At 53.0% G+C, this 25,983-nt stretch overlaps 3 protein-coding genes across 3 annotated transcripts; 1 reads left to right on the forward strand and 2 right to left on the reverse strand.

Annotated features, from left to right (window-relative positions):
• Nucleotides 1-734: 734 nt before the first annotated feature.
• Nucleotides 735-14,252, reverse strand: HPS4 (HPS4 biogenesis of lysosomal organelles complex 3 subunit 2). The gene is made up of 13 exons (XM_056504252.1): nt 13,863-14,252; nt 13,102-13,192; nt 12,299-12,442; nt 11,272-11,379; nt 10,177-10,293; nt 9,961-10,055; nt 8,676-8,748; nt 7,969-8,002; nt 7,343-7,439; nt 6,095-6,968; nt 3,766-3,898; nt 3,395-3,503; nt 735-1,859 (listed from the first exon to the last, which is right to left on the reverse strand). The coding sequence occupies exons 1-13, from the start codon at nt 14,156-14,158 to the stop codon at nt 1,688-1,690; spliced, it is 2,343 nt and encodes a 780-aa protein (XP_056360227.1). The 5' UTR covers nt 14,159-14,252; the 3' UTR covers nt 735-1,687.
• On the forward strand, nt 14,133-16,120 carry SRRD (SRR1 domain containing). The gene is made up of 7 exons (XM_056504258.1): nt 14,133-14,302; nt 14,373-14,413; nt 14,639-14,775; nt 14,846-14,944; nt 15,031-15,185; nt 15,407-15,452; nt 15,729-16,120. The coding sequence occupies exons 1-7, from the start codon at nt 14,157-14,159 to the stop codon at nt 15,933-15,935; spliced, it is 831 nt and encodes a 276-aa protein (XP_056360233.1). The 5' UTR covers nt 14,133-14,156; the 3' UTR covers nt 15,936-16,120.
• TFIP11 (tuftelin interacting protein 11) lies at nt 15,481-25,956 on the reverse strand. The gene is made up of 12 exons (XM_056504251.1): nt 25,591-25,956; nt 24,399-24,552; nt 23,642-23,798; nt 23,035-23,162; nt 22,418-22,570; nt 21,190-21,699; nt 20,306-20,412; nt 19,905-20,073; nt 19,466-19,709; nt 18,735-18,877; nt 18,098-18,263; nt 15,481-17,517 (listed from the first exon to the last, which is right to left on the reverse strand). The coding sequence occupies exons 1-12, from the start codon at nt 25,785-25,787 to the stop codon at nt 17,162-17,164; spliced, it is 2,484 nt and encodes an 827-aa protein (XP_056360226.1). The 5' UTR covers nt 25,788-25,956; the 3' UTR covers nt 15,481-17,161.
• Nucleotides 25,957-25,983: the final 27 nt, after the last annotated feature.

A 25,983-nucleotide genomic window follows, 5' to 3' on the forward strand; every position in this document is an offset into this window, starting at 1 on the left:
CCTCCCACTCCACGAAGCCTCTCTGATGTTCTTCCTCATGATGTGCTCCCTCCAGAACCAGAGCAGTTTGTCCATCACCCAGTGGAAGTGTGCAGGGAAGTCACCAAGGAAGCAGCACCTTACCTTGTGCCATCTTCCACATGGATGTCACTGAAGCAGGAGGTCACCAGGGTGGCTCCAGCTCAGGCTTCCCACAGTTTTCACTCCTACGCTGCCAACAAGCTCCTGACAGTCCTGCCATGCCCAGCATGGGAGCAGTGCCACACAGCCCTGCTCCTGCTGAAACACCTCCTCAGCTGACAGGCCAGTGCCCAGCCACCCCTGAGCAAGCAGCTGGCCCATCTTATGTAGTCCTCTGAAATTCCCAGCAATTGTGGAACAGTCCTGGCATGGCAGAGCGACCTTGGGAACTGTCTGTGCTGGAGTGGGACCAGAAGCTGTAGCAGTGGTGACTCTCCCATGCCCAGCTCTGATGCTGGCACAAGCCTGCTCAGCACCTCCCCACGCTGATGTCTCTGCTCACCATCTCTTGGTGACATCAGTCACACATCTATCCCTCAGGAAGCTTCCAAGCAGCTGCTCTGCAGGAATGATTGAACCAACAGGCTCTGCCTGTTCAACCCCAGCACTGCAGGAACCACCCTTGGCATGGAGCTGAACAGGGAACAGCTCCCACAACCAGGAACCACAAATGTGACAACAACGTGACTCTGGCTGCTGACACAGTGCTGGGATGAGCCTTGAGACTCCTTTATTTCCACAGTCACACTGAGGGGTGTGTCTGCACCAGCAGCAGGGTCCAAGCCCAGCCAAACACAGGTACTCATCCCCTGCCTAAGCAGCCACCACTGACTGGGGACACTGTCAGAGCAGAAAGGGAACAGCTGCTGAGGGGACACAAAACCTCTTTGGTCCCATCAGCTCAGAGGCACTTTCAGGGTCTGCAGAGTGTGGGCAAAGTGAGCAGTAAGAGCAGGAGGGAGGGAGCACAAGGCTGAGGGACACTCACACCACCATCATCACCAGCCCCTGTGAGACTGCACATCCAGGTGGGCACAAGGAAGGCAGGGCTAGGCTGGACCATCACTGACCAGGGAGGTGTGGAGGGACAGGGACATCCCTCCAGAGTCACCTGTGGGGTAAAAACCTCCTGGGAGCACCCAGAGGGACTGTGAGCTCTGCAGCTCTTGTTCTGCTCCCGTGTGAGAACAGGCAGGCACTGCTAACCAAGGCAAGGCACTAGGTCATGGCAGGATCATTCCCATGGATTAAGGGATATAAATAAAGCCAAAGTCTGACCAGGGCAAGTGCAGGCACAGACAGTGGCTGACTGACACCTCTGAAAGCCAGCACTGCCTGGGGCTGTGTAACTCACAGCAAGGTGAGGCTTTACCTCAGATCAAGGCACGTGGGGAGTCTGCAGAGTACCAGGAGAGTCCCTGTAAAGTCCATGTAAACCAAACACCCAAGACACTGCATTCTGTCCTCAGTCTTTGGTAAATGCTGCCACTGACACCTGCACTGGCCCAAAACGTGCTGCAGGACAGGGCAAGGATTGTCCCTTCCTCAGGGCCAGGCAGGCTGGAGCCCCCACAGAGGCAGGGCAGGGCCTCCTGCCTCTGTTGGCACAAACAGCTGAGATTTTCCTTGCTGGAGACGAACATTCCACAGGGCTGAGCACAGCAGCTCACAGCAGGTTCACCCCATGCTTCAGCAGCTTCTGCTTGGCCTTGCTGGGCAGGCTGAAGGCGCTGTCGTGCGGGTTGGGGACGCCTGAGTTGCGGAGGGGAGCTCCCAGCTGCTGGAAGTAGGTCTCCTGGACAGGGTTCCTGCAGGCATACACGGCTGTGGAGGCGTTCCTGGAGGGGCAGGGAAAGGCAGGGGTCAGACTGACAGCTCTGGGCAACATTCACAGCTGGGCACTGGGCTCCCAAGTTCTCAGAGGGGCTTTCAGCATGAGAACAGGAGCTGAACAGGTACCAAACCCCTGAAAGCTACAGGGAACCAGCCCCTCCTTCTAAAGGGTCCTGGCATCCTTAAAAGGGAAAGTGGGATATCACAAAATCATTTTGTTTGGGAAAGACCTTCAAGACCATCGAGTCCAACCTGTGACTGAGTCCTGCTCAGTGCTCTGGACTGAGTGACAAGGTGGGGATTGGTCACAAGTTGGACACCATGGTCTGGGAAGCTTTTCCAAATTAATGATTCTGGGATTCTGTGTGTGGCCATGCTCCAAAGATTCCCCTTGCTGCCAGCCCAGCCCAGGACACCAGGAGCCTGGAACACTCCTCGTGCCCAACATCCCTCCTCTCCCACTGCTGCTGGCCACAACCAAATCCCAGCACAGCACCTTGCAGCAGGAACCACATGTTCAGTCACAGCTGTGATGAAGCTCAGACAAGAGTCAGATTCAGTAACCACCAAAGCTGTGATTAAAAACATTAATTAAGACTAAGAATCCCCCCTCCCAGAGTATTCCTTGCAGGAGGGCTGGCAGGGAGCAAAGCCAAGGACCCTGGATTCCTCCTTGAAGGAGGAAAGCAGCAACTGCAATGTTTGCTGACACCCTTCTGTGACAACTCTCCATAAAAGAAAGCAGTTTTAGTCATCTTGTTACTCAGGCTGATTCACACATGGAGTTGCTTTTTTAGGGGTAACATGCCAGCTTAGCCACTCAGTTTAGGATTGGATTTAAGAAGCCAGCAAAGCTCATGCTAAACAAGGATTTCTCCAGCACTGAAGTGTGTGATTCACATTCCCTTGGCAAGCAGTGCCAGAGCAGTGAAACTGTGTAATTCCCAGGAGCATCTTTATTTCATCATGGTTTGGGAAAACAAGCAGGAGCAGGCAGGTGGAACCTGTGCACTCCCAGCTCAGCTGAGGAAAGGGGTGTCCATGCAGCCATGACCATGGATGTCAGGAAAAGCTCTGGATTTTGGGAAGTGCTCTGGCTGTGATAAGACCATCCTGCCTGGTGTATCACAATTGGGTTTGCCACGCACATCACAGTGTGTTTCCAACCCAACAAGCTGTACAAGAAAACAATATCTAGGTTGCCAATTCTGGGTGCCTTTGGCTCCCTGCCGAGACACAAATTTATTAGGAACAGCTAAATTTAAAACTGCCTCTTAGAACCTTATGGTGCCAGGAACTGGCAATTGTGTGAGTGTTGCATCTTAATCCAAGCCATGGCAGCACTCAGCTGTGCCCTCAGTCCACCCTCCTGGTGCCACTGCAGCCTCTCAACATCCAGGCAGAGCAGGAAGGAACTCACAAATCAAAACAAAACTTAGGGAATAAAGCCTTGGGTGTGATCACAACCTGTGTCAAAACCCAGGCAGGCTTGGAAAGGGGTTCTGCCCTTCTGTGAGCACCTCTGTTGTGACACCCTTACCTGATGATCACTTCTGAGGCCGTGGGGAGCTGGCTGAAGTCGGAGTGGATGAGAGTGGCTGCCCTGAGGAAGTGTCGGTCCAGGGGCCCGGGGCTGTGGGGCAAGTTGGCTGCACAACAGGAGAAAAGGGGTGTTAAAAACCCACTCTGCAATGTGTCCCCATTCACTGAGCAGGAAAAGGCCCTGGACAGCTGCAGACCAGGCTGGGGACACCCTCAATCCCAGCACAGCTCTGCCTTTGATCTGGGCTCTGTGGTGGGAGCTCTGCTGAGCAATGCTCCTGAGAAGGTGTCTGAGGCCTGAGAAAAGGTTCCCATAAACCCCATTCTCCTCACTGCTCCCTCCTGCAGTCCCAGAAGAGGAAGGCTCACCTGTGAGGACGTTCTGGACACAGTCATAGTGTGTGAAGCTGTAGTTTGTCCTGGCTGAGGCTGAGGAGTCCTTGGGCAGAGTCTCCCTCAGGTGAACCTCGAGGCCATTTAGGGAGGCCAGGCTGCTGTGGTACTGCAGGCAGAGGGAAAGGCAAAGCTCAGAGCCTCACCTGTGCCTCACCTGGGCTTCAAGGAGGTGCTGGAGGGAGTTCAGGTGACAGAAGGACAGGACTCCTCCTTGCTCTGCTGTCCAGGCTCCCACCTAGAATGGCTGGCACAGAGGGAGTCACAGAGCTCCCAAGGCAGTGATGGGGATCTGAGCACCTGGCCCAGTGGGAGCTGTCCCTGCCCATGGCAGGGCTTGGAACAGGATGGGCTTTAAGGTCCCTCCCAACCCAAACCAGTCTGGGATTCTATGACTCCAACCTGAAAATCAGCCATTAAGCCACCTGATGCTACTAATTACAGGGAAATGCAAGGCCCCATTAATTTACCATCAACCATTACCCTCCAGGGCTCATTTCACATGATTTACAGCCCCAGCAAGGGACATTCCTCTGCTTACACCGGGCAGTACAAGCACACACTCCAAAGCACTGAATGAATGCCAAGCTGCTGTTCTGGATGGATTTCCAGTAGCCCAGAGGCCCTGACCATGCTGAGGCTCCCTGGGCACAGGCAGGGCACAGGCAGGGGTCCACCACCACTCCTGGGAAGATTAACTCCATAATCCTCATCCTGCCAATGCGCTTTGCCCTACTGGGGAGAGGATCAAGCCTTTGTTCAGCAGGACTCCAGTGCCTGGCCTACCCTTGACCCCTGCCACAGCACAGATTTTCCTTTCTGTGCAGTGAAATGGAGGGATAAGACCTAAAGAGCAGCAGGAGGTGAGGCCAAGAGCCTCCCACTCCACAGGGAAAGCCTGGGATGGGACCCGCCCTCCCAGAGGTTCACAGCTGCACAAGTAGCATATTTTACCCTTCTTTGGTGTCATTTGGGGGCCTCAAAGCATTCAAAAAAACACTAATTATAACTCAGCTTTGACATCCCTAAGAGCTGAGGGTCATTTTTAACCTACAGATAAACAAAGGGACAGACAAGCTGAGGTTGTGCCTCAAATCCAGCAGCAGCACAGCCCAGCTGCACTTCCTTGGGCATTGGGATAATGGGACATGCAGGGCACCTCTCCTAAGGAATAACACACCTGTACCCATGGGAGGGTGCAGCAGAAGAGCCCTGAAATCCAAGCTATGTGACACTGCAATTTTGGTGAGATCCAAAACAAGGGTATGTGAGATGGAAGCAGGATGTTTGGGAAAAGGAGAACAGGAATGGAAGCAGAGTTTGTCAGCCCCAGGGCAAGACATCAAGGAAAATGAACTGGGCACTCCCTGTGCAGTAGGAATTCCACTCTGCAGAGTGACAATTCCCACCTGCCTGTGTCCCCCCTGCTGTTCCAGACGAGCAGAAAGGGGACAAAGTGCCATGTCTGGTGCAAAGGGCTCCAGCTGCATCTCTGCTTTGGCAGCAATCCCAACCCATGTCTGTGCAGAGCAGACATTCCCCAGCTCCCAGGGCCCCAGGTGTCCCACAGCTCTGAGGGGAAGGAGCAACCTTGAGGCTCTGCATTAGTCTGAGCTTCCCTCCACCTTCCAGTCTGGCTGGGTAAGGAAATTAGGTTGTTCCTATGGCAACTGGCATATCAAACAGGGCTCTGCAGCTTTGACTCAGCTCCTGGTAGGGAGGCAGAGGCCAGGCAGCAGCTCTGCAGCTGATGCTCCCCAGGAAAGATGGGGGGCTGGCACATCCTGCCCCTGCAGCCCTGTTAGCTTCACTCACAGGGGATCCTGAGCACCCAAACCCCACCACGGGGAGATTTGGGGTTGCTGTGGTGTTACCCAGGTGCAGTGCCCACATGGCATCATCTCCCCATTCCCAGCCCCCTCCGGGTGTGGCTGCGGTGCTCCCCGAGGAGAGGCGGTGACGTGCGGGGCGGGGGTTTAACAGAACCATCCTCTCTTCCCAAAAAGCAGCGAGCTGCCGGGGATCCCCAGCGAATCCCAGCTCCAGAGCAGCCCCTGGGTGTCTGTCACACCCACACGGGAGCTCTGGTGCTGGCACTGCCAGACAGCAGCAGCACCGGGAGCTGCCTGCCAGACGCGGCTGTCCCCGCTCCGCGCGCTCCCACAGCTCCCACGCAGCCACGGCTGCCGAGCCCGGAGCCTGCCACAGCTCCCAGCAGGTGAGGGAGGCATGGGCAGCACCACTCACTGCTCCCTCCTCAGCTGTGCCCCCCAGCAGGGCAGTGGGGCAGAGCTGTCCCACTCACCACGTCCTCCACGGCGCGGCGGTCCCGGCGCAGCTGCTGCTCCGCCAGCAGCGACAGCACCAGCCCCTGGATGCAGTGAACATAGAGGCTCAGCTGGGCTGGCTCGCTGCCTCTGCCACCCAGCCTGTCCTCCCTGCTGCTGGCACACGGCCTGAGCCCTGCAGGGTCACTGGGCAGAGCCTCCTGAACCCCTGGGAGCAGCAGCTGCTTCCCACTCCGGAGCTGAGCGTGTCCAGCAGGACAATCCAAGCCCCACACGTGGTCACCAGCTGTGCTGCCACTGCCTCCAGACACACTGTCCTGGCTCACACTCCATGGCTTGTCCTGCTCACTGGATTTTCTTCTGCTCAGCTCCTGGGCAGGAGAGGGAACAGCTGGGCTGTGGCTGACTGAAAGGGAATTTTGGGACGCACAGTGACCAACATCAGAGTCTGCAGGGGATTCCCTCTTGTCCTTGCTCTCCTGCTCCCAGCAGTAAGGGTTGGGAAAGGAAAAGCCTTCCAGGTATGGACCTGTAGTCCAAGCACATTCAGTCTGGAGTGAGGAAGGGCTTGGGAGCTGCTCTGTGTCACTCTCTGAAGGGAAGGATGTTTTCCCGCTGAGCTCTGAGCTTTCACTGCCTGCTCCACCCAGGTTTGCAGATGGAGAATTCCTTGTGCCAGTTTCCATTCCAGAGAACTCCATCAGAGGACTTGCAGGGCTGCTCAACTGCACAGCATCTCCTGGGGCAGGTGTTCCTGAAGCGTCCTCACAGCACTCCTGCACAGAGATTCCATCCAGAGCCTGGTTTTCATGAGCTCCTGTTGATTCTGGAACTGCCTGGGAGCAGAGAGCACTCTCCTCTGCTCTGGGGCCTGCTGGGGACATGGGTGACCTAGTGGGAGATGACAAGTGGATCAAACACTGAGCAGGACCTGTGTGGAGTTATCCCATAGCTGATAACCCCACAGATCAATGGCTGATCCATCCCCTGCCACAAAGAGACCTGGGAAAAATGATGGGCCAAGGTCTAACACAGGTGAAAAGCCTGGGAATCTTACACTGCAGGCTCCTGGCACTGTCCTCTCTTGCCCACAAAGCAGTGCTGTGAGCTGAGGGACAGATCCCAGCTGGTCTGGGGAGCAGCTCCAAAGGCAGCGACAGAGCCTGAGCTAGTTCCAGGGAAAACAGTGACAATGGAACAGGGACACAGTGCCTCACGTGTGCTCCTGCTGCAAATCCTGCCCCTGGCTGAGGCTGGGCTCCTACCTGGCCATCCACTCCACGGGGAAGTCCTGGAGCACAGAGATTTCCTCCCCTGTGAGGAACACGGGGATGATTCGGACGCCCGGCGGCAGCGCAGACCCTGCAGGAGCAGGAGGGGGAGAATTCAACAAACAGCTCAAAAACAGAAACCAAACCTCACCAGCCCAAGGGCTTCTGCAGGAGCTGCATGATCCTGCATCCCAACTGAGCTGGGCAGCCTTTTCCCACCTCCCAGCACTTTCCCATCCTGCTCATACCCTTCATGCCTGACACAGTTAAATTTCCACCCTGGCAGATCATCCCCACACTGATGCTAAGAGGGGATGGCTGGAGGTTTGGACTGCAAGCACCAGCCATCTGTTGTCAGGGCCTGGCACTGGCCAAGTGGCCACATGGGGAGCTGGAATCAAGGCAGGCATGGTTGGGAATCTGCAGAACTGGAATAGAACCCAAAAGAGCAAAGCCAGCAGAAGGAGCTGGTTCTGATCACACAGCACAGGCTGGCTGGTGGCAGTAACACCCTCTGGGATATTTTGGAGATACTCCAGCACCCAGCACAGCTTGGATGTGAATCCCAGAGAACCAGCCTGTGCTCCCATGCAGCCCATAGGATGCAGCTGGATGCTCACCAGGCTCCTGTGGCTCCTCAGCTCCAGGCTCACTCTGCAACAAAAGCCAAGAATCAGCTCTGGGGATGGATCAGGGACACCAGGACATCTCTGTCACCCTCCCAGTCCCCCAAAGCTGCAGCAGACCACACACCAACCCCCCAGCAAATACTGGAAAGGGTTTTGGTCTTAGGGAGCTCTCAAAGCCAAGTGGACTTTCCCAAGAACCAAAATAAACCAAAAATTCAGGACAGAGCCCAGATTTATCATCACCACCTGCTCAGGGCACAGAAACTCCCTTCATTCAAGCAGAAGAACAGCAAAGGCTGCCTTCATATCTGTGAGCTGATGGCTTTATTACAGAAGATCTTGATCACATAAATAATAACATTTGACAAGTTTTAAAGCAAATGAAAACTGCCTTTTGTTCCTTTCAGACACTCATTTGGTGGATTTCCCAGTAAATACCAAAACTGGTGTAAAAAGCCAATCAAAACATCACATAAATGAGAACTCACAAATTCAGTAAGTTAAAGACTGGAAAAAAAACCCTAATTCTTAGCACAGAAATCTTGGAACCTTTTTCAAACATAACTAATAAAAGCTTTAAGCAGCAGCACCAATATTTATCTTTCCCTATGGTGATACATGCCAGATCTGTGTGACAAGATCTCCCACAGCACATCCTTACAGGAATCTGCTTGCAGGGCACGTGTTCAGCACCTTACCTGGCCTTGGGACTCGCTGCCCTGCAGGAGGACTTTGGCAGTGAGTGGAGGTGGCAGCTGGGTGCTCACAATCCTGAAAGGACAAAGCAAAGTCAGAGAAGCACAGAATGCTTTGGCTTGAGAGTGAACTTCAGCTCAGAGAACCCTGCTGTGACGTTTGGTGACAAAATATCTCTACCAGACAGACCAGAGACACGAGGTGACACACCCTGCTGCAGGACAAGGCTCCCAAGTCCCTCCTCAAGTCAAATGCTGGGGTCCCTGAGCTCTCAGGTGCTGCAGTGACTCACTCCAGTGTCCTGCCTGCAGCTATGAGGTCACTCCCTGGCAGATGCTCTCCCTGTGGCACATTTCCAGTGCTTGTAAAAGGTGTCACTGGAACAGTTCATGCCAAAGAAAAATGGTACTTGAGTGCTGCTGCCAAGGAATTCTCGGAATTCCCCACCTCCTGTCTTTCAAGGCCACCTTGGAGGCTTTCCTTGAAGTCATTCAGTCATCTTTGACTGAAAGAAGCTGGAATTTCTCATGGGGAATCCTGGCTCATCCCCCTGTGTCATCCTGTCAGTACAGACAGTGGTCCTGGCCAGCAGGTCAGACCCAGGGACACCCTTGCACTGAACTGCACAACTGCAGGGGGAAAACTGCTGGGAAAGCACAACATCCACTCATCTCACTTTTCCTTGGTGACTTGCCCCTAAAAATCTCAGAAATTCAGTCCTCACATCCTGCTGAGTGTCAAAACCAGCAGATTTCCACTAAAACCCAAGTCCTGAACTCCTTCATGGTGATGAGCACCAATAACCTTGGAGAGACTGTTCACAAGGGCCTGGAGTGACAGGACAGGGGGGCAATGGATTCAAACTGCCAGAGGGCAGGGTTAGATGGGATAACAGGAAGGAATTCTTCCCTGTGAGGGTGGTGAGGCCCTGGCACAGGCTGCCCAGAGAAACTGTGGCTGCCCCTGGATGCCTGGAAGTGTCCAAGGCCAGGCTGGATGATGTTTGGAACAACATGGGATAGTGGAAGGTGCCCCTGCCCATGGCAGGGGGTGGAACAGGTCAGGATTTAAGATCTTTTCCAATCCAAGCCATCCCATGATCCCATGATTCCATGAACCACTCAGTCCCAGTGACACACAGACAGGAACTGCCTGGTCTGAAGCTTGATGTTCCTGCCAACAGCCAAGAGCTGCCCTTGAGCCCTTGCTCTGCTCCCTGGATGCACTCCAGGATCCAAGCCCTGGAAAGGGGTGGATTTACCCTCCAGGGAACAGCTGGTTACTTACAAGCCCTTGTAGAGGATGCAGCCTGCCAGGACATGGGGAGAGCGCTGGCATGTCTGCAGGATGAGAGCTGCCTTCAGCAAAAGCAAAGGATCCACCTGGACAGGGAGAGCCAGGGCAGTGACACACAATCCTGGAAAACCTCAAAGCAGCAAATAAACAAACACAGTGGCACTGGGGCAGCTCTAGAGCCAGGCACTGCAGAGGACAGGCTCTTACCTTGGTTTTGTCCAGATGCCAGAGAGAATTGAAAATCCTGTGGAGGTCACTGGTGTTTTTTTGGATGTGCTCAATGTACCTGTCCCACTCCTTGCTCAGCTCCTCCTGGGAAAATGCCTGTGGGTGACAGAAACCCCCACACTGTCACTGCAAAGTGTCCATGCACTTGGGATGGGACAGGGCCTGCCAGGATGAGGTCAGGAAAAGGTGGGAGACAGTGCTGAGGGGAAACTGTTTGGGGTGAACATCTGGGAAAGGCTCAGCAGAGCCCCACAGGACCTCAGGGCAGTGGCAGGGATGAACTACTCCCTTTTCCAGCTCCCACTTCTTGGATGTGTGACCCTTGGCAGGAGCAAGGCAACACAAGGGAACACTGCAGAGCTGGGACACCAGGGGAAGTGTTTAAATCTCCCAAAGTCACCGTGTCCCCAGTCCTCATTGCTGTATCCCCATGTCCCCAGTCCTTCATTACCATGTCCCAGGCTCCTGTGACTGTGTCCCCATGTCCCCAGTCCTTCATTACCATGTCCCAGGCTCCTGTAAAAGTGTCCCCATGTCCCCAGTCCTTCATTACCATGTCCCAGTCTCTTGTTACTGTGTCCCCATGTGCCCCATCCCTCCTTACAGTGTCCCAGTCTCCTGTTACCCTGTTCCCATGTCCCCAGTCCCTCCTTACCCTGTCCCCATGTCCCCAGTCCCTTGTTACCCTGCTCCAGTCCCTCATTACCCTGTCCCCATGCCCCAGTCCCTCGTTACCCTGTCCCCATGCCCCTGTCCCCACATCCCAAGTTCCCCATTAACCTGTCCCCATGCCCCAGTCCCCCATTACCATGCCCCAGTCCCTCATTACCCTGTCCCCACATCCCAGTCCCCATTACCATGCCCCAGTCCCTATGCCCCTGTCCCTCCTTACCCTGTCCCCACATCCCCATTCCCTCATTACCCTGTCCCCATGTCTCCATTGCCTCATTACCCTGTCCCCATGCCCCAGTCCCCACATCCCCAGTCCCCCATTACCATGCCCCAGTCCCCCCTTACCCTGTCCCCATGCCCCAGTCCCCCCTTACCCCGTCCCCACATCCCAGCCCCCATTACCGTGTACGCCCCTCGCACAGGGCCCTGGTAGAAGGTGAAGAGGCCGATGAGCTGCTCCAGGAGGCGCCGGCAGCTCACGTCAGGCAGCTCCACAGCACAGCCCAGAACCTGCAGCACACACAGGGATGGAGAACACTGCCTGACAGAACTGGGGCACCACAGTGAGAACAGCTCTCATCGCTTTCACACAGGGACAGGCAACTCTGTGCAGGAAAACACCCCTTGGAATCATAGTCACGGGAAAAGGAAATGCAAACAGACCCACACAAGAGCCCTGGCACAGACAGGATAAATAAATATCAGAATGCAGAGCTTCAGACACGCTCCCTTCCCACGTTAGATGACCTAACTTGCTGCTTTAATAGCTGAGAACATTTTCCTGAAACTAAGCACTTCAAAATATTCAAATTAATTATTTATATTATGATGATGCTCAATTTAGTTTTTGAGCTGCTGAAACAGAAGCGGCAGTGCCAATTAAATGGAGCTGACTGGCCTTAGCCCAGTTCCCAGGGAATGTTTTGGGGCATTTTTGTCACAAGTGCCACACATTGCTCTTTATATACTAAATGTCTGTGGGCTCTGACAAAGCTCTGGGGATGCTGAAGGTGAGCAGGAAAGAACAATCAGACTATGAAACAGTGACTGTGTCCTTACAAACTGCAGCACATGGAATCCTGTTATGTCCCATCCCTGGAAGTGTCCAAGGCCAGGCTGGACTGGGCTTGGAGCAGCCTGGGATAGTGGAAGGTGGAACTGGATGAGCTTTAAGGTCCCTTATAACCCAAACCAGTGTGGGATTTTGGGATTCTGTCCTAGCCAAGAACATCTTAAGAAATCACTTTGGGTATAGGCACAGAAATGAGGTACTTGAAATTTTTCTGCAGGAAGCTGAAGCGACTGCCAGGCCACAGAAAACAGAATTTAAGTCACCTTGCAATGAAACTTGTGCACTGCAAGGACCATCCCCAGCTGTCCCTGGTGCAGCCCACAGCCTGAAAAATAAACCCTCTTTGTCTGAACTCACCCACAGAAAGTCTCCATCCACCACCACGGCAAATTTGAGCTTCCTGAGGCGGACAAGGCTGGGAGGGGATCCAGAGATCTCGGTGAGGCAGCGAACAACCCCGGCCATCTGCCCACACAGCAGCTCCTGCTGCTCTGGGATGGTCTGCCAGGGAGCAAAGGCTTTAACTTCCCATTAAAAGAACTCAAAAAAGAAAAAAAATCACTGCTGTTTTCAGGTATAAATGAAAAGTAATTATCATTTCAACTCAATTTACAGAAAGGGTTGTCAGGCATTGGCACAGGCTGTCCAGGGCAGTGGTGGAGGCACCATCCCTGGAAGTGTTGAGAAAATGTGTGTGTGTGGCACTTGGGGACATGGTTTAGTGGTGAAGAGGGTGCTGGGTTCATGGCTGGACTTGATTTCAAAGGTCTATTCCAACATTAACAACTCTGGGATTCTATAAATCAAACACAGTAGAACAGGCAAATTTCTCAGAGAAAAATAATTGGATTGCTTCTTCCAGGCAGCACAAGGGCCTGGGGCTTATGGAGAGGAACTTTCATGCCTTGTGTGTGTTTATTCACATCACCAGGACAGACCTGGGCTGGGAGGGAGCAGAGTGTAACCCCATTGCTGTGCCCCAAGCCTGGTGGAGCCCAGCCCTGCTCCACCTGGAGCTAACTGATAATTGGGATTTCTTAAAAACTTCCTTAGAACTTTTGTGACTGCTAATAAGGATTAATCCAAATCACCTGGAAGCCCAACCCCTCCCAATCCAAAAGCATCAGGACTTTACAGGTATGAAATAAAGCAGGCATTACCTGGGAAGGGTAAAAATAACAGATCCCGGCACTCGTAGGATCCCCTTCCTCCTTCACTTTTGACCCATCATAAAGAAAGAAGTAATTCCACCTAAAAACATTGCCAGAAATGACTGTGTATTTGAAAACTGTTACCTTTCTCCTTTCTATTTATTTGGAAGAGCAACAAAAGGTTATTGCAAATGGAGAGACTCAATTCTTTGCACAATCACACCGAGTTTACACCCAAAAGCAGCATAAAGAATGTCTCTCATGACTAAATTTGACCACTTTTGTGAGTTTAAAATAGGTTCTGTAACTCCACCTCTCAGACACGTGGAAGAAGTGGATTTGTGATATATTGTACTCTCAGCACATGGGATAATTTATAGTAATCCCATATGCTGGGGGTACAATAATTATTACAATTATCCATCCCAAACAGCTCCTGGGTGCAGCAGGAGGAGCAGGTGACAGTGGGGTCCCTCTGGAGATGTTATTCTGCTCACAATTTCTTCAATGCACGCATGCAGTAACACTTTCCAACCTGTCCTGCCGGTCAGCACTGGGTCACAAGGTGGGAATGAGCTCGGGCGTTTTCCCGTAGGAACAGCCCAGCTCTGGCTCAAAGGCGGCACCGCTCCACGGCCCTGGAGCGACCCACGGACAGAATGCTGCCGAGCCCCGGGGGTTCGGCCAGGAGCGGGGCCAGCAATCGGCAAAGGGCCGAAAGCGCTTCCCGGGGCACCGCGTCGGCGGGAGGGAGCGGGGAAAGGGCTCACCATGGTGCGGGGCCGGGCGCGGCGGGGCGGGACATGGCTGCGGGCGGCTCGGGGATGCTGCGGCCGGTTCCGGGATGCTCCGGGATGTTCCGGGGTCCCGCCGCTCGCTCCCGCCGCCGGTTCCGGGATGCTCCGGGATCCTGCGCTCGCTCCCGCCGCCGGTTCCGGGATGCTCCGGGGTCCCGCCGCTCGCTCCCGCCGCCGGTTCCGGGATGCTCCGGGATCCCGCCGCTCGCTCCCGCCGCCGGTTCCGGGCGCGCCCCCGGTCCCGTGACCGCGCACGTGACCGCGCGCATGGCGGCGGCGGGAGGGTGGCGAGCGGGGCGTGCACGGCGGCGGCGGCGGCGGCGGCGGCGGGGCGAGGAGGAGGAGGATGATGATGATGAGGAGGAAGGCGGCCCCGCCACCGAAGCGGTGCTGCGGCGGCTGCGGGAGGCGCGGTGAGTGCCGGGCCCCGATCCGTGTGCCCGCTCCTCGCTGGGCCCCGCTAACGCTGCGCTGTCTCCGCAGGGACGATCTGCTGAGCTCCGGCTTCTGGGCGGCGAGCGCCGGTGAGTGCGGGGAGAGGGAAGTGCGGGGACAGAGGGGACAGCGAGCCCCGGGAGTGCGGGGCCAGCGGGCACAGCGAGCCCCGGGGGTGCGGGGACAGTGGGTCCCGGGGGTGCGGGGCCAGAGGGCACAGCGAGCCCCGGGGGTGCGGGGCCAGAGGGCACAGCGAGCCCCGGGGGTGCGGAGCGGCGATCCCCGCCCCGCCGCGCTGACGCCGCCGCCCGCAGGAGCCGTGCGCGCCCCGCTGAGCGGCCCCGCGGAGCCGCCCGCCCGCTGCGTGTGCTACGGGCTGGGCCGGTTCGGGCGCTGCCCCGCCGCGCGGTACCAGCTCGCCTTCCTGCTGCTGCTGCTGGACGAGCTGCGGGTGAGCACCGGGAGCGGGACGGGGGAGCAGCGGGTCGTTCCTCCCCGCTCACGCCGCCCTGCCCCCGTAGGTGCCGCCCGGCCGCTGCGCCCTGTTCGACCCGGCCTTCTCGGCGCGGGAGGCGGCGGCGCTGCGAGCGCTGGGGCTGTGCCTGCTCACGGAGAATGAGGTGAGCAGAGCCCCGGTCAGTGCCCGGGACCCGCGGGGCACCGCGGGCGGGGCGCGGCCGTGACGGGCTCGGCGGTTCCCGGGCAGGAGGGGAAACACGGCGTGCAGGGGGCGGCCACGCTGTTCTACATGGTGCACTGCGGGAAGGCTCTGTACAACAACCTGCTGTGGAGCAACTGGAGCCCGGCGGCGCTCTCCAAGCTGGTCATCATCGGGAACAGCTTCCGAGGAATCGAGGAGAGGTCTGGGCACACCCTGGTCAAGCTCTGGTGCCTCCCACCCTGCTTTCCTCTTCTCTGTCCCACTACTTTATTCTTCTAACAGCAATTTCCCTGTTTTGTGCATTTTCATTGCCATAAAGTTTTCAGTCTTGAGCCCTCTTCCCCTTCTCTGTCCCATGCAGAAAATCTCTCTAAATCCACAGAAACATCGTGTCTAAGGTGGACATCTTCTGTTTTTGCAGATTGCTGTCCAGAATCTTGGAGAGAGATTATTCTTACATAGCAAAGGTATGAGGCAACACTGTAACATTATTGCTTCATGTTGACAACACACCTTTTAATGAGAAAAATGAATTACCATTGGAAAGAAGAGGGGGGTTATTTTTAAAACATTTTTCCTAGACACGTAATATAAAAGTTAATCACTTTAGGATTGTTGAACATCTGCAGAACATCCTGCACACAGGGGCTGAGGGTAATGTAAAACCATTCTCGTCCTCACTGGCTCAGCTTTGCAGGAAGGGGCTTCTGCATTGTCTAACTTTTCCCCCAAATGATCTTTAGGTCTTGAAAGGAGTGGAGGAAGTGGCACTCCCCAGTCACCCCCGCTACCTGGACACCTTCAATGACACCTCCGTGCACTGGTTTCCCTTGGATAAACTGCAGGAGCTCTCCCCTGAGGTCTGGGACTTTGTAGAGGAGCCGATGTACCAGGACTGTGAGGACCTGGAGATCATCAGGAAGGGGGAGGGACCTACTGCCAAGTCCTGACTGTCCCGTGGTGGCAGGGCTGGGATCCACATCTCTTCCCATGGAAGCTTCTGTGCAGCTGAGATGGAGCTCAGTAGCAACAGTGGCATCAGGCTCTGTCAGAAGTGGCAGCACCTGAATGCTGAGGTGATGAGACATTTTTGTATCTTATTTAATAAAAAAATAAAGCTGAGCTTTGACTTACACTCACTGAATACTGAAAACTAATTCCACCAAAGCCTGCCTTGAGAACCATCTGCACTGCAGTGACTCTCTGGTTCCCTCCCCTTCCATAACAATTCAAGGCCCTTGCATGCCCTAAACACATTTCAACTCATCATGAAGGGGAAATTATCTGAGGGGTTTGTAGTGGGAGATGTTGAGGTCTGGTTCCCAGATTATACTTGGAAAAACCTCCCAGCTCTCATTTGCTGCTGAGATCAGCTCTTGATCAGTCTTGACAACAACCAGGTTGGCTCACTCCAGGAAAAAAAGCCTTAGGATTCCTTCCCTCACCTCTGTGCTCTTAACCACTGCAGTCCCACAGCAGAGAGAGCTGGGACGGGTCCTGGCTGTGTGCAGCAAAGAGGAGCCCACTGTGTGAGGATGCTGTGATGACAGTAACTCACTGGCAGCACAAGCTGTGGTATCTGAGGGGACTCAGCTAGGCCAGCCCTCACTCAGCTGTTGGAGCAGAGAATGTGATCCCTCCTAACTTGCTGGTAAACTTCTGTCCCAGGTGGCAAAGTCTGGCCCTCCATCCTCTTGCCACTGTCTAAACAGCTCTTCCAACAAAACCTGGCATCCAGCTCCAGTGTCACTATTTAAAAACCTGGAACTTGTTTATTCTAAGGATTACCCAGAGGCTGTTCCTGGGAGTTGACTCAATCCTCAACAGGGCCTCACTCAGCCAAGGCTCTGCAGGAAGGTGGGCACCCAGGTGCCTCACTTGGCCATGTCAATGAGGCTCTGCAGGAAGGTGGGCACCCAGGTGCCTCACTTGGCCATGTCAATGAGGCTCTGCAGGAAGGTGGGCACCCAGGTGCCTCACTTGGCCATGTCAATGAGGCTCTGCAGCGAGGTGGCACCCAGGTGCCTCACTTGGCCATGTCAATGAGGCTCTGCAGGAAGGTGGGCACCCAGGTGCCTCACTTGGCCATGTCAATGAGGCTCTGCAGAAGGTGGCACCCAGGTGCCTCACTTGGCCATGTCAATGAGGCTCTGCAGTAGGAGGGCACCCAGGTGCCTCACTTGGCCATGTCAATGAGGCTCTGCAGCGAGGTGGGCACCCAGGTCTTCTCCCCTTGCACGAAGACCACGCCCCTGTCGATGTAGATGACGATCCTGCCGAAGGTGTAGAGCTGCTTGCCCTCGTGCCTCTTGCCGATGACGGGCATGAAGACGATGTTGTGCTCCTCGGCCTTGGTCTGGATGAGGTCCTTGAAGTTCATGGGCACGGAGCCGGCGGCGGCGCCGATGCCGCGCTGCGCCATGTTCTCGGCCTCGCGCCGCTCCTGCATGGCCTCGTACTGGAAGTCCTTGCGCCGCTCCGTGTGCGTCAGGTAGGCGATGTTCTCCCGGGCGCCCGGCTGCATGTACCCACCTGGGGAGAGAACGGGACAGCACGGTGCTGAGCTGCTCCCAGGGGGAAGCAGCTCCACCCAGGGAATGCAGTCAGTCACATTTGGAGTGTGGTGTGTAAGTCTGGGCTCTGAAATTTCAGGTGCTGCTCCCCTCAGGCATGCCCCTCTCTTTTATACAGTGTAACTCTCACTGAACTCCCGACAATCACTTTTAGGTGGTAAGGGACAGTCATGTGGAAGGGAAGGGAACTGCTGTAAAGATAAGGAAAAGAGCCAGTATCTCACCATAAAGAAAAAAATACCCAATAATGACAGCTTTAGAAGTCAAGCCCTAAAGGATAATGTCTGGCTGACAGGGCAAGGCAGGAAGAGGATCAGTTGTTCAATGGTCCTGTTTCTGCATCAATGCAGTCCAGAACTATTGAGCAGCACCTCAGAGGTGCTCTTTAAGGACAGAGCAAGGCAGAACCCACTGAATTCACTGTTCATGGAGGTGCTGCCATGCTGCCAGCAGGGCCATGCCCCAGTCAGCCTCCCAGCAGCCACATGTGACTGTGCTGCCAGCCCAGAGCAGCAGAGCCACCCCCATGAGCCACCTACCCACGCTGGAGGACACAGCCCTGTTCATGATGTCAAGGGCTTCATTGAACTTGTCTTTGATGGAGGGATGTGCCAGCACCTGGTCTGAGAACATGGACTTCCAGCCCAGGTACCACTTGGTGATCTCTTCGTAGTTGGGGCTGTTACTGAGCCAAGAGCAGAGCACCTGCAGAGCAAGGCACAGGTCAAAGGCAGCACAGGGATGTTTGTGCAGGAGAGGCCTCTCTGCCACAGGATCCCAGAGTCATTTAACATGGAAAAGACTCCAAGAGTATTGAGTCCAATTTGTTACCAATCACCCCCTTATTAACCATTCCAGAGCACTGAGTGCCACATCCAGGCACTCCTTGGACACCTCCAAGGATGGGGACTCCACAACTCCCTGGGAGCCCTTTCCAGTGCCTCATCACCCTTTCCATGAGGAAATTCCTCCTGATGTCTGACCTGAATCTCCCCTGGCATAATTTATTACTTAGTTTATTACTGAGTGTCAGCAACAGGAGGAACTGTTCCAATGACTACTGAGCTGTGAGTGGGAACCAGCCCAGTTCAGCACTAGGGCAGCAATTTCTCAACAGGAGTCACTATAACACTCCCCAGATAACCAAACCTCTTTCCTCAGCCCTCAGTGTCTCACCTGCAGCCACTTTGGGAAGAAGTGTTTCTCCAGCAGCCCAACCAGGCTGGAGACAGAAATCATCCCCTCCCAGTCAATCACCCAGTAAAAGGCATCCATGTGCTGCTGGTGGGGGTTGATGATGAGTTCATTCAGACACATACCTGGGAAAGAAGAGGAGTTAAAAAAGAGCCTCACTCAGTTTTATTAGTGCCCTTTCACTACCAATACACAGAACTTGGGCAGCACCTTTTTTGTTATCCTAAGGGACAGTGGGAATCTTTGGCTGATCCTGACACAAAATGGTGCATTTCCACCTCCAGTGATTACAATTTGCTGCCAGAACTGAGAAACTAAAAAGCCCTTGACTATTTTTTAACCTTTGAGCTGCTTTGCCTTCCAAAACTCATGGTGAAACGTAAGAGCAGACCAATGAATTCAGGAGTAACAGAGTCATCTTACAGCCTGGTCCTACCTGACAGCTCTCAGATATTCCTACCAGCTGGAGATTAATAATTTATAAAAAGTAAAACTGAAAAACCTAGAGAATAACCAGAGTAATTCCTCACATTTCTCTAATCTTTCTGCCTCTGCACAGGACTGGTAGCAGAAAATCAGAGGCAAGCTTGGTCTAACCTCACTGACAACAATCTCTGATGTAACACTGGCATCCACACTAGCAAGGATCTTTCCCTGGTGTCAAAGGGAAGGTGCCACCAGCAGATTCCCAAAGCCCAGCACTATTATCTCACCGAGTTTAGGCACGATGTTCTTGACCATGAAAGCCTCCCAGGAGCCAGGAGTGAAGACATCCTTCCAGGGCTGGAGGATGAGCTTGGCAGAGGAGTCGCTGGGGTGCCACTTCTGCAGGGCGTTGGCCAGCTTGTTGCGGATGGGCGAGTAGAGCGGCTCCAGCCGCGCCTGCATCAGCGGCAGCCAGGGGTGGATCCACGAGTGGATGGGCACCGTGTCCGTCAGTGGGTTCCAGCTCTCCACCTTGGGGACAGCAGCAAAGATTAACTCAGGCCAGCCACCAGCAGCAAGTTTGTGCAGAAGCACAAAGAGCTCTGATGTGACCCCTGACTTCTCACTCCAGCGGCAGAAGCTGCACACTGGTGTTTGGAAGTTCCAGCTGGAATTCAAACACTGGTTCAGATCATGGCTTTGCTCTACCCAGCCCTCTTCTCTCACCTCCTTCTGCAGCTTGGGGAAGATGAGCTGATCCAGAATGTTATCCAGTATCCACACAGGAACAACGTTCACCCAGCTGTCCAGGAAATCCACCATGGATCCGCAGTTCCTTGGCTGCCACCGCGCCACGATGTTTCTGACATATGGCATCCAGATCTCCCACATCAGTCTGGGAAGAAGCCCCAAATAAATAAAAAATGAAGCTCAAAGCTACAGCCTTGGCCTAAATAAACCAAATGGGAGCTGTTACTTAAAGCTGCAAACTTTTCTGTAGCTGCAAACTGGATTTTAAGGAGGCCCAGCAAGGCGATCCTTGGGAAAAGCTCGTGTCTGCTCTTTTCCCTCCCCAAGGAAGCAGCACAGGAAGATGCTGCACAAAGTACAAATAATTTGTTCTTTACCTGTGAAAAGCATCTGTTGACAGGTCCTGCCCACTGTGGGATAACAGCTGATCATTTTCCAGAAGGCTCTTCCACTTGGCTATGATCTCTGTGCCATATGTACAGTCCTGGGAATGATAGGGGAGAAATGGTCCTTTATCCTTTTCCATTAATTCCAGCTGGGATTTGCACAGAGCAGGCTGATGGTGTGCTGAGCACAGCCAGCCTTCTAACCTCCTCTCAGGGCAAGCCAGGAACTTGCAGTCTTAATTCCAGAATCCCACAATCACTGAAGTTGGAAAAGAACTCCCAGACCATTGAGCCCAACCTGTGACCCCCTCCCCACCTCATCACCAGCCCAGAGCACCAAGTGCTATATCTGTCATATCTTAAATGATTTTTAGTAAAGTCCTGCCAGAGAATAATCCCACCTTACAGTATCAGTACACCTCCAGGGAGAGGACAGTCTGAACTTTTCCAGGTGTACAGAGAGATTCAGACTCTACCCCAGTCTAAATGGCACTGAGAACAGACTGTGCATCTCAGATACCTGACAGACAAACCTCTCCTGCTTTTGCTAAAACACAACATCTAGAGATCTGTTTTTCACCAAATTTTTCATCCCAACACTCATACAAGGGATTTATTTTAACCTTACAAACTCCTAAATTTTTACCCAGCAAATATCTGAGAGTAGGGACAATACAGGGTTTGTCTCTTTTCTTTTTTTCCAGACTGATCAGGAATTTAGAATCCCAGACTGGTTTGGATTTGAAGGGACCCTAAAGCTCACCAGCTGCCATGGGCAGGAACACCTCCCACTAGACCAGGACACTTGGGACAAGGTAACAAAGATTACTGAAGCCATCAAGTGAGAAGTGCAGATAACTCAAACCAACACACACCTTGAGGGGATCCCAGTTCTTGAAGTATTCCTTCATGAGAGGATAAACTATGGCCACTGCCAGGTCCACCCTGTCTGACATCCTGTACTCCTCATAGTACTTGTCCTGCAGGGTCTCAAAGATCTTTGCACACTCATCCAGGGTCAGAGGGTTCTCACAGCCTGGCTGCATCCTTCTCTCACACTCCTCCACCATGTCCAGCACCTTGCTGAGGTTGCTGATGGCCTTCTCCTCGTGGGACAGCACCTCAGCCATCTTCTGGATCTCGTGGCTCAGGTTGACCACCATGTCCCTCTCGTACTGCAGCTGCCGGTCGCTCTGGATGATCTCCTGCTCTGTGATGTCGATGAGCAGCTGCAGGTTGTGCTCCAGCTCAGGCAGGGCAAACCCCTGGGGCTTGGAGTCCTTGCCCAGGGGCTGCTGGGGGCTGTCATCTGGGATGTTGTGCTTGTGGCTGATCTGGCTGTAGCTGTAATAAACCTTCTGCTCCCGGCCCGTCATGTCGATCACCTGCCGGCACACAACAATGAACTCTTACAAAAAACTCTCTCTCATCTTACAAAAAGGAGAAAATCCCTGACTCCCAATTGAAATCTGGAGATTTCCAAGGATCTTAATTACTGTAGGAAGCTGTTAACATAACACTGTATTTGAATAAGGGGATTGTCTCCACAATGGCCTTCTCTAGACACAAAGAGTTAGAACGAACAAGAGACTATCTGGAATCAGAGCCACAAGAATCTCCTCATCTCATCCCAGTTTCACTGAATGATTCTACAAGCACTGAATGATTCTACTTGCCATTAGTTACACTATCAACTATTTCACTTAAAATTTCTATAATTTTATGAAGACATTTTAATTTCAGACTCATAATTCTATTGAGTGCACACCAGACAAAGCTCTTACTGTCCCTTTGAGGTAGAAGATGGTTCAAACAATCCCAAAAAGGACAACTGTGCTTTTAAAAGTGGATGAGTGCTGATTATGACAAACATAAAACAATTAAACTAAACTGCAATTAATCCCCCATACACACTCACATTTAATCTAATTTGTCACCATGTCCAGGTGACACAGAGCTAATACATGGCTCAGGGATGAGTTCCATGAGGCAGCACACAACAATGACTGGCTTTACTGAGGTTACCAGTGGCTAAAATGTGCTGGTGACACCAAAGGGTCCAAACTGTTCCTCAGAGGTCACCTCTTGGCTTAACAACCTTACCTTGACCTGGGAAATCTCCTTCTGAGGGGCTGCAAGCTGCTTGCTGATCCTGCCCTTGGCTTTCAGCTCTTCCACTGTCTTGTAGCTGTACTTGGGTTTTTTCTTGCCTCCATTTGGGTCTTTCCGCCACTGGCTGAGCTCCTTCTGAAATTCCTGGACAAAACCAGCAGAGTTGTGGTGGCTGCTCTTTGTCACACCCCAAATCTGCCTCTTTTTACAGGAAAATAACCATCAGACCAAGGAGGAATTTGTACAGAAAATAACTGGGAAGTGGAGAAGCTCCTGCCAAACCGGCTTGGACGCTGTGGGCCAGTCACCCACCCTATGGATTAAATGAACAGGGAGTTCCTGGTCTTTTTTTTATTTAAACAAAAGACAAAGACTATTTCCATGGGGAACTCTTCAAAGGAGGGATTCTAGAAAAGCTACTAAAACAGAGTGAACCAGAAACAACAAAGAACATTACAGTGACAAGAAAGATCTGCCTGAACGAAATCAATGTTTTCTGTATTTGGCTTCTTACCTAAAATGAGCCCTAACAGTTTTCTCTGACACAGAAATTAAGAAAACTGAATTTTGTACACACAGCAGAGAAACAGCAAGACCCCCAAAAATACCTCCTCAGCTTCCTCTTCTGAGTCCACCACAGGGAAGTCCTGCAAGGACTGCGTGGTCCTCTCGGAGCCGTAGGCGCCCACAGCACCTTTGCCTTTCCTCTGCTTGGCCTCGATGGGATTGATGATTCCTGGAAGGACAGGAATAGGTCAGGAGGAGCAGTTTGGGTGCTGGGAGAGAGCAGAACAGCCAGGCTTTCCCTGTGAGTTACCAGATCAGCACCAACACCCTCCCTGGCACTGCCTCCAGCACCGTGGTGCTTCCAACATCACCAATTCCCTATAAAATCATTTCATCCCAAACTGCCAAAGCACAGCTTCATTCTCAAACACATTTCACTGCCTTTTTATTCTGCCATGTAAAACAGCATCTCCTTTTCCATGGGATGACCACCTTTGGAATTTATTTCCTTTCCTCTTGCAAAATACCCAGAGGAGGAAATGACCACAGGTCAGTTTGAACACCCCTAATTTTCACCACAGGGCTCGGATCACTGGCAGGAAAAAAAGGAAATTTAAGCCACCTGGGGCTGGCAGTTCTTTAAGGAATCCAACCTCTCCTCCAGTTAAACCCCAGTTAATAATAAACCACCAAACACATTGACAGTACCTTGAGCATTCTTCCCCAGACCCCTTCCAGGGACATATCCCATCTTCTGGAGAAGCTTCTGCCCAATTCCTTTAGTGTGTCTCTCCCAGCTGCCAAAATCCACGAAGGACTTGGAGCCCCCTGCAAAGCCTTTCTGGCTGGGCTTGAAATTTCCACCCTGTCAAAAACAAACATACAAAAACTTGCAGCCCTGAGGCTTCAAATAACCAAAGTGTGCAAAACTCCCCTCACAAAGTTCCCAGAAGCAATTCTGCTGCCCAGCTCACTGGAACCTTGCTTGTGCATCCATGAAGCACCCATGGAGATTCCTGAAATTCCTCAAATGGGAAAGCAAAGTCCTGAAAAACTCTGGCTGACAATCTGACATTCTCAGGTTCCATCACCAGATTTAGTTGAAGCTGATTCCTGATTCTTTCTGGTTTCAACTGAAAATAAGGGTTTGAGTTTTAATCTATAACATGCCTGGATTTGTCCATTCTGTGAAAGTAGAAAAATAAAGTATCTGAAAGGCAGGAAACCACAGGAATTCTCTTCTTTAAACCTTCATTGACCAAAGGGAATATTGAGAAAAATGAAAGGACTGACTCACAAGGACACACAATCATTACATCAGTGTACAGTTGTACCAATGATTTAGGGTGTCTGATTTAATTATTTCGCCCTTTTTTAGAGCTCTATTACACTTTCACTGCCCTCAACCACAACCTGAGCTTCATAAATACAAAACAAAAACCAGCAAATTTCCTGGAGAACTCACTGTTTTTAACTTCTTGGGCACAAACTCCTTGGGAATCTCCTCCTGCTTCACAGGCTTCTCATCATCATCTGAGTCCTCATCCGAGAGTTCCTCGGCTGCTGCTTTCCTCAGCCCAGCACTGACAAAGCTCACGGGGGCAGAGTAATCCCTGGAGCTGCAAAACCAGAGGGAATTATGCTCCAGGGAATTCTGCTCCAGGAGCCTGGGGGCTGCTGTGCCTTACTCTCCCCAAAAATGGGATATTCAAAGCTGTTGAGCTGTTTAAACCTCCTTTTGCCAGGCAATCTCCATCCTCCCCCCGTGCTGCAGGGAGTGAGCACAGTGAAATCTCTACAGCTGAGGGGGTTCTGAGGGCAGCATGGGTGGGTGTCTGCATCCAGGAAAAGCCCAGGGAATGGGGATGTGATAATTGACAAATGATTTGTGTTAATCATAGAAGTTTTGGACTTTGTATAAACCAGAATATTTAAAATAAGAAAAGAACATGGATCTGGATAAAGGGAAATATATGATTAAACCCACACTGTTTAAATCCCCCTGTGACGAATATTGTGTATACCAGTTTGCAAAAGGAAAAAAAAAGTGTTTTCCATAATCTGAAAGGGTTTTTTTGCAGAATCAGATTTCCTGCCTTTATGTAATCAATCACAAACTATCTGCTAAAGATCAGACTTCCCACTTCTTCTGTTTTTTATCTACCATTTACATGACCAATTGTCCCAAGAGCTGTCCCACGGACGGTTGGAAGTTTCTCTGACCACCACTGCTTCCCTTGCAGAATTATTACAACAAAACAATAACAATTATTGATTACTACAAGGAAAACCATACTATAAAAAGGGAGCTGCAAACCAAGCTGGGAGGAAGAGCGGAGTGGGCGTTTTCCCCAGTGCGCTGCTTGCTCTGTCTATATAAAATAAAGCAATCTAAATTTTGCTGAATATCGAGACTTTGTTTCTCATTTATAACAGGGGGAAGACGAAGGCAACGGGGGGAAGACGAAGGCAACGGGGGGAAGACGAAGGCAACGGGGGGAAGACGAAGGCAACGGGGGGAAGACGAAGGCAACGGGGGGAAGACGAAGGCAACGGGGGGAAGACGAAGGCAACGGGGGGGAAGACGAAGGCAACGGGGGGGAAGACGAAGGCAACGGGGGGAAGATGAAGGGAGAGGGGTCCCAGCCCAGCCGTACCGCTTCCCGCCGAAGCTGGGCCGCTCCTCATCCGAGTCGCGCTCGGCCCACACGCCGTAGGTCGCCTCCTCCTTGGTCTGGCGGTGCCGCTGCCGGTGCGGGTTGAATTCGTTCTGCAGGTCCCAGTCCGACACCTCGAAGCTCTCCATCTCCACGCCATCGTCTCCGTCCGTGCCGTACAAGTGCGACATGGACATGGCGGCACCGCCGGGATGCCCCGGCCCGATCAGAAACTCCTGACCCGGGAGCGCCGGCCCGCTCACCGACACCCAGCACCGGCCCCGGCCGCGCCGCCACACCGGATGTGCCCCTTCACTTCCGGTAGCGCAAACCCCGCCCCCAAACCATAGAGGCGGGAGGAGCGGAGCGGCCGCGCCGGCAGCGCCGCCCTGC

Source organism: Oenanthe melanoleuca, chromosome 15, assembly GCF_029582105.1.
Source record: "Oenanthe melanoleuca isolate GR-GAL-2019-014 chromosome 15, OMel1.0, whole genome shotgun sequence".
Taxonomy (NCBI): Eukaryota; Metazoa; Chordata; class Aves; order Passeriformes; family Muscicapidae; genus Oenanthe; species Oenanthe melanoleuca.